Source organism: Zingiber officinale, chromosome 1B (genome assembly GCF_018446385.1).
Source record: "Zingiber officinale cultivar Zhangliang chromosome 1B, Zo_v1.1, whole genome shotgun sequence".
Taxonomy (NCBI): domain Eukaryota; kingdom Viridiplantae; phylum Streptophyta; class Magnoliopsida; order Zingiberales; family Zingiberaceae; genus Zingiber; species Zingiber officinale.
In genome coordinates this window covers 163773694-163780125 of record NC_055986.1, presented here as the reverse complement: position 1 = coordinate 163780125, position 6432 = coordinate 163773694, and the positions used below count along the sequence as shown (strand labels likewise).

The 6432-nt window shown below is 40.9% G+C and overlaps 2 protein-coding genes across 2 annotated transcripts; both read right to left on the bottom strand.

Annotated features, from left to right (window-relative positions):
• Positions 1–1581: 1581 nt before the first annotated feature.
• On the bottom strand, positions 1582–2417 carry LOC122016795. The gene has a single exon (XM_042574232.1). The coding sequence runs from the start codon at positions 2033–2035 to the stop codon at positions 1688–1690; it is 348 nt and encodes a 115-aa protein (XP_042430166.1). The 5' UTR covers positions 2036–2417; the 3' UTR covers positions 1582–1687.
• A 141-nt stretch (positions 2418–2558) lies between these two features.
• Positions 2559–3587, bottom strand: LOC122016703 (non-specific lipid transfer protein GPI-anchored 5-like). Its single transcript, XM_042574121.1, has 3 exons — positions 3022–3587; positions 2857–2931; positions 2559–2761 (listed from the first exon to the last, which is right to left on the bottom strand). The coding sequence occupies exons 1-3, from the start codon at positions 3398–3400 to the stop codon at positions 2649–2651; spliced, it is 567 nt and encodes a 188-aa protein (XP_042430055.1). The 5' UTR covers positions 3401–3587; the 3' UTR covers positions 2559–2648.
• Positions 3588–6432: the final 2845 nt, after the last annotated feature.

Genomic DNA, 6432 nt, shown 5'->3' with positions numbered 1-6432 from the left:
GCTGATTCTTCTAGAAATATTTTAACATCATCGAGAAGCTAAAATAAGCAATAGATAGTTATTTGACTCCTTGCAATCTCAGAAATCCATATAACCTGAAATGAGTCCAATCGGACATATCTAAGTCCATTAGTGGATTTTGATTGAAATTCACTAATAGACCTCTACACAGGTTAGATTGGACTCATTTCATGTCCTATGGATTTCTGAGACTCAAAGGAGTCATATGCTGCTATCCATTGCTTATTTTGACTTCTCAAGAGCATTAAAATATTTTTAAAAGAATCACCTAAAGCATTGGCTTCTCAGGAGACATTTTAAATTCATGTTATCATGCAAAAGAGAAGAAAGAGAAAATAAAAGAGGAAAGAGAAAATATGTTGTATGCATAGGAGGAAAAAGAAGAGAGAGAAATGAAAAATAATCAAATTTGTCAAGAGCATAGAATGGAAAGAGCACTATAAAAAAAAATACTTTCTTTAGTAATATCAAAGTAGCATATATCTTTTAATAAATTCGAAAATCATGCCTTTTAGTAAATTACTGAGATACATATGCAATGTCATGGCAGGTATAATTAAAAAACCAAATAGACGGTTTTTAGAAAGAACATGCTCCCTTTCTTACAAACAGCAAAAATTTAGTTCGGTAAGATGTTGTTTTATTTATTTTTTCAGAGAAAAAAACATTCAAAAACATAAAGTTGGTATGTTTGGGATAGTGCCACAATTATCATGGTGTGGCAGCAGGGCGAGGGGCTACTCCTCAATCACTGTTTTTTTTAATAATATAATTCAGGTTCCATATTGAGTCCGACTAATTTGGAGGTAAACGTTCTTGATTTGGTGTAGTGATAAAGCATTTAGGTGTATATCCAAGATCTAAATATTTTCAGAGTTTCCCTTGATTCTTCCCACTGGACCTTGTCTAACTACATAATGATATTTATTCATTGTGCATTTCAGTCTTAAAACACTATCTTAAGGCAACCTATTGTGGCCTGCTTCATTGCTGCAGACATGCAACTCTGATCAGTTCTGTTCTCTAAGGATACTGAACCATGAGGCCCTCAGTTCTGTTCATCAGGTACGGCTTAAACTATTGAATTCATTGATTTGAACACTTTGTGTTTAGAAATAATCTTCTAAGATTTAGTAGAATACCAAGAAAAAGGTAAAAAAATTCGTCATTCGAGAAAAGTGAATGGCGTAGCTGAAAACTATTATGGATCATTTTAATCCAAAACAAGATACCTTCATAATCTCTTGATCTCGAAATATGCTTATCTTTCTTACATTGTTCATTAAGTTGTGAAAGAGATTGATAAATTCATTTTTTGCTATTGTGTTTCACAAAACTTTTGTTACGAGTTCTTGGATCAAATTTGTCACTAGCTCAATTGGAAAAGAAGCACACAATCTATTTCAGCTTCTTTGAACCTGCGTTTTCTTTCGATCCAACATGTATATTTGTGAATTGTTTGACCTGATTTTCGAACCATCAAGATGAATCACAAGTGAGATCCTCTGTGTGGTCTCACTTGTTTCCACTAAATGCCACAATAATGTATGAATCGAAACCTAGCTACAAAATAACAATTTCAACAGATTTTAATTTCCTAGTGATCAAATGCTTTGCACATTACAACAAGCAACGCATGCAGTGGTAGAGAAAAACAGATTCCCAACTAGACATTTTTCTCGGCGGCCGTTGCTTTCGACAAGCTTCCAGACCTCCTCCTCAGCATCTGCTTCATGCCGTCGGCGACGCGGACGGCCGGGTTGGAGTTGTGCCTCCTGCAGAAGGCTATGTGAGCCTTCACGGCCTCCTCATGGCTCTTCCTCTCCCCCTTGCCGAACTCATATCTCACGGCTTCCGAGCAGAGGCCGCAGAGCCACTTGCCGCCGAAGTCTGCCTTCACACTGCTTATGTAGTCGCAGGTGCAGTCTTCTTCCAGCCCACAGCACTCGCACCTGACTGACTCAACCTCCATCCTCAAGCTCGGATTTGTAGGAGTAGATGCTGATGAAGGCATTATATATGTAGGACTTTGTGCCCTCCATTTTGCAAAGTGGGACACGGGACAAGGTCAGTTGGAGGGCCTCATGGTTGGCCATCGCCCTGCATTAAGGGGAGGATTAAATGGGATAGGGCAGAGGGTGGGGGCTGGAAATGGATTCTCTAGGTTTTTGTTTTCTTGTTTTGGTGATTTGACGTTATTGTGTTAGTTACATGCTGTGCGATTGACAGTTTCCTCTGGTTTGACAGTATCTTCTGAGGGACAAGTCCATGTGAAGTCACCGGGCACCAAGAATTGTTTCCTCTCATACTGCGTGCCATATGCAGTGGGTATACTATGTATAGCATCTCCATCATGCACCGGATTGTTTGGGCTGATTGGCAATCGTCGTCTCCATCTGGATTGATTGCCAATCGTTTCCTAACGAATCAGTGTGCCAATCAATCAGTAGTTGATTTTAGTGATCAGATGAGATTGCAAATTGTCGTCTAGCTTGCGGCCAAAGGGAGAAGAGATGGTCTGACAACCCGTTTGAATATGAAAGATAATTCAAATCATATATATATCGAACACAAGGAAGGGTAAACAAAATAACTCATAATTCAACTGCAGTGGACTGACTCTGAGTTTACTGAAGGAGACACGAGAAAAAAGCGAGGAGGACTGAAACAAACAGAGAACCAGTAGGCTTGTAAGAAACAGCTTTTGAGGTCGTCACCGGAGTTGCCTTCGATCCACCTCCTTCATCATTTAAAAAACAACATTTCCAAATTTTTTTATATGAATTTCTAAAACAGGGCGCAGATTAAGTATAGAAGGGGGCATTCATTGAGCACCTGCCGCCGGAGGCGATGGTGTCGAGGAGGGAGTCTCCGGCGCAGTATTGGGTGCCGCCGGTGATCCTGCTCCATCTGTAATAAACACGCGCGCAACGAGCAATGGTTAACTCCGGGCTGCATGGACCGCACTTTCGCAGGCTACGAGTGAAACAGAGCACTCACCGTTGCACTCGCTCGCTGGCGGAGTTTGGACGCCGCATGCGCCGGGCATCGCCAAGGCCCGGGTCTGGTTCACGGTGACGCCGAGCGAGGAGGCGCCGCCGTCGAGCACCGAGCAGAGGCACGCCGGCTGGGACTGCACGACTCTGGCCAGCTGCGAGCAGCAAGAGGAGGAGGGCGTGGAGGCGTTGCCGCTGATGTAGTTGAGACAAGGCGCCAGGCTGATGATCTCGCGGGTGCAACTGGATTGCGCGGAAGCCATCCCCAAGAGCATGCACATCGCCGCCGCCATTGCGAGGCAGCTGCAGGAAAACGCCGCAGTCTTTTGGTCCGCCATGTCTATCTTCGTCGTCGCCGGAGTTCGATGGATGCGAGGGCGCATAAATAGTGTAGGTGCCGATTATTTGGTGGCCAACTCAAACTATTGTATGTGTTTGGACCGTTGACCGTTGAGGATGTGGGACGTGAGTCGATGAAATTTGATATTTGGGCCGTTAGAAAGTTCGGTATAGTCTGATGTGGTGCGTGTTATATGTGTAGGTCATCTAACTCTTCTACTTTGATTATCTAATCAATTGATTGACCACAGGGTGATTTCATTTCTCAATTGATATTTGATTTAGGTTTCATCCATGAGTTGCCCTCGAAGGTGAAGGTGAGTTATAGGTGGACGGATTGGTACAGTAAGTTTATCAGATTGTGCAATTCAAATGAGCTGATCGGTTTAGTTAGTTGAGTGAGCTAATTGGTTCGAGTGAGCCAATAACTAAAAGCAATTTAGATTTAGTGAGACTGTGTGCATTGGAGTCCAAAGGGGTGAATTGGTTCAATAGATTTATCAGATTGTGCAATTCAAGTGGGTTAATCGATTTAGATATCCTAATTAAGTTAGTTGAGTGAGCCAATAGGTTCAACTGAGCCAATAAATATAGTCAATTTAGCTTTAGTGAGACACCGTGTATGAATAAAAGCCGGAGATCAATTTGGAGTTTGTCGATGGTCAACTCTTCCCATCATCGCTGTTTACGAGGGAGGAGCCACGTTTTGCCCTACCCGGCTTTAGCGAGTTGAGATCCCCTGTCCTCAAAATGGGGTGTCCCCATGTCCCCTCGCCGATCGGATGATCATGATGACCTCGTGATGTGCACTACATCTTTGAGATATGATTTAACCCGTCCGATCGGCAAGGGGACATGGGGACACCCCATTTTGGGGACAGAGGATCTCAACTCGGCTTTAGCCCAGGGCAGATGATGTTGAGGAGCTCGAGTTCGGATTTTCGAAAGGAGAAAGAAAGAGGAAGGTTATTCATGGGCTTTTTTTCGATTAGTCTGCTCGGGATCGATCTAGGGCTATAAAATTTCTGATTCTGTCATTGGTCGTGCTTGCACTATCTGTAAATTTAATTTATCAGAGACATCATTAAATCTAAAGAACAACAGTGATGATGTAGGTAATTTTTATTGGATCGAATTGATTCTATCAGAATTAATCGACATAAATAAATAAACAAAATACCGGCTATAAATTAAAAATAATAATAATAATAATAAATATGACATTTGAGCAGATGTGTAAGTTATATAACTAACTATTAGGTATAAGATTATGAAATCAAATGTAGACAATATACAAAGCTGATATGTTGTGTGACTTTGCATCTATGCTTATGTGACTTTCACTGGAGTAGTGTCCCGTCATTTATTTATTTTTTCTACTGTAGCACTGTCCCGTCGTAAATTAAAAAGTCCTAAACCCTTCGTCTCTGCTTTCCCTCTAAAAAATCCAAACATTTCAAACCCTTCATCTCCCCTTTCCTCTCAAAACTCAAACGCTACGAACCCTCCTCCTTTGAGCCCTCGGCCCTCGTGTCGTCTTCGCCGATTAACTCTCTTGGTGCCAACTCACCTCACCTTGCCTGCCTGTGTTGTTCATCTGCATGTATATGTCCATATTTTACTATATATCTTTTAACTCTTTGCTCTTGCCTTATCTTAGGATTTAGGGTTTAACATGTTGTAACAACTATGATTTGGTAGCTGCTACGATATTCTTGTTCTAGGACGTTCTGGTGTAACCATGTTGTAGTAGCTATAATTTTATAGCTGCTATAACGTTCTTGTTTTGATCAGCATGTTGTAATAGCTACTAAATCCTAGCTACTACAACGTTCTGGTCTAACCACATTGTAGCAATTATTAAACCGTAACTGTTACAATGTGATAGGACCATAAACAAGAACGTTATAGCTACTACAATGCTCAGATTTTAAATTCTTTAAATTTAAATGCTTAATAATATCTTTAATTTATGAGAACTTGCACATTTCCGTGATTATTGTGACTTTAGTCGTATAATAAATGAGATGTAACTTTAGTTGTATAATATATGAGATATATTATTGTTGAGTCACCTATTGTCATGTAATGCTTAAAGCAGATTGATAATCTAGAGCAAAACATCTACTTCTGGTGTACAAGTTTGAATCTTTATGCTACAATAAGACCTAGTTCAAAACTTCATATAATTAATTGAAGAATTTGAAATTCCCTAGCAATGGGAAAAAATGGCGGTGAGGGGCAGCTATACATTCCCCAAGTTACAGATGATCGAAAACTAAAAATTGGGATGAAATTCTTATTACTAGAGGATGCATTTTCGTTCTATAAACAACATGTATGAGAATCTGGATTTAGTGCAAGGGTAAACAGTAGCAAGAAAAATAAGAGGACAAATGAAGTTGTATGAAAAATATTTGTATGCTTTAAAGAAGGTGTTGGCATAGTGGGACCGACAAAAGGAGGTGAATTACCTGTCAAAATAAAACAAATGCCTTTCTCGTTCTTGTTGGTACAATATCCCCTGTGTCAAGGTTGATCAGGTTGACTAGGCTTGAGTTGGCTCAAGCCTGAGTCTTGATGTTTTGAGTTTTGATGTTTGACGATACATGGAGATTATAGATGCAATTGTCCGATTGGAGAGATTGTTGATACAATTCCCCTCTAGTCAAGGTTGACCAATTAGATGTGAAGAAGAGTCAAGTAGGTCAAAGGGTTGATCGGATACTTGACTGAAAAAGTCCTAACTGGAGGTTAGGAAGTTGAAAGACCTAGTGAGTGAAGCTAGGTAAAAGTCCTGGTGAGTGAAGCCAGGCAAGTGAAAGTCCCAGTGAGTGAAGTCGGGTAGTGGGAAAATCCTGATGAGTGAAGTCAGGTGAAAACCCTAGTGAGTGAAACTAGGTGAAAGTCCTGGTGAGTGAAGCCAGGTAAATGGGAAGTCTTAGTGAGTTAAGCTAGGCAGATGGAAAGTCCTGGTGAATGAAGTCAGGCACGAGGAAATCCAGATGGGTCAAGGGTGATCGGACATCTAGTGAAAGTCCAAGTAGGTCAAAGGATTGATCGGATACTTAGCACA

What these genes read in the sequence shown, in the direction of transcription:
- LOC122016795 (XM_042574232.1), bottom strand. Translation starts at nt 2,035, where the DNA reads ATGCCTTCATCAGCATCTACTCCTACAAATCCGAGCTTGAGGATGGAG.
- LOC122016703 (XM_042574121.1), bottom strand. Translation starts at nt 3,400, where the DNA reads ATGCGCCCTCGCATCCATCGAACTCCGGCGACGACGAAGATAGACATG. An exon ending in GCCAGCGAGCGAGTGCAACG is followed by an intron (nt 2,932 to 3,021) that starts GTGAGTGCTCTG and finishes TGTTTATTACAG; the next exon opens with ATGGAGCAGGATCACCGGCG. An exon ending in ACCATCGCCTCCGGCGGCAG is followed by an intron (nt 2,762 to 2,856) that starts GTGCTCAATGAA and finishes TAAATGATGAAG; the next exon opens with GAGGTGGATCGAAGGCAACT.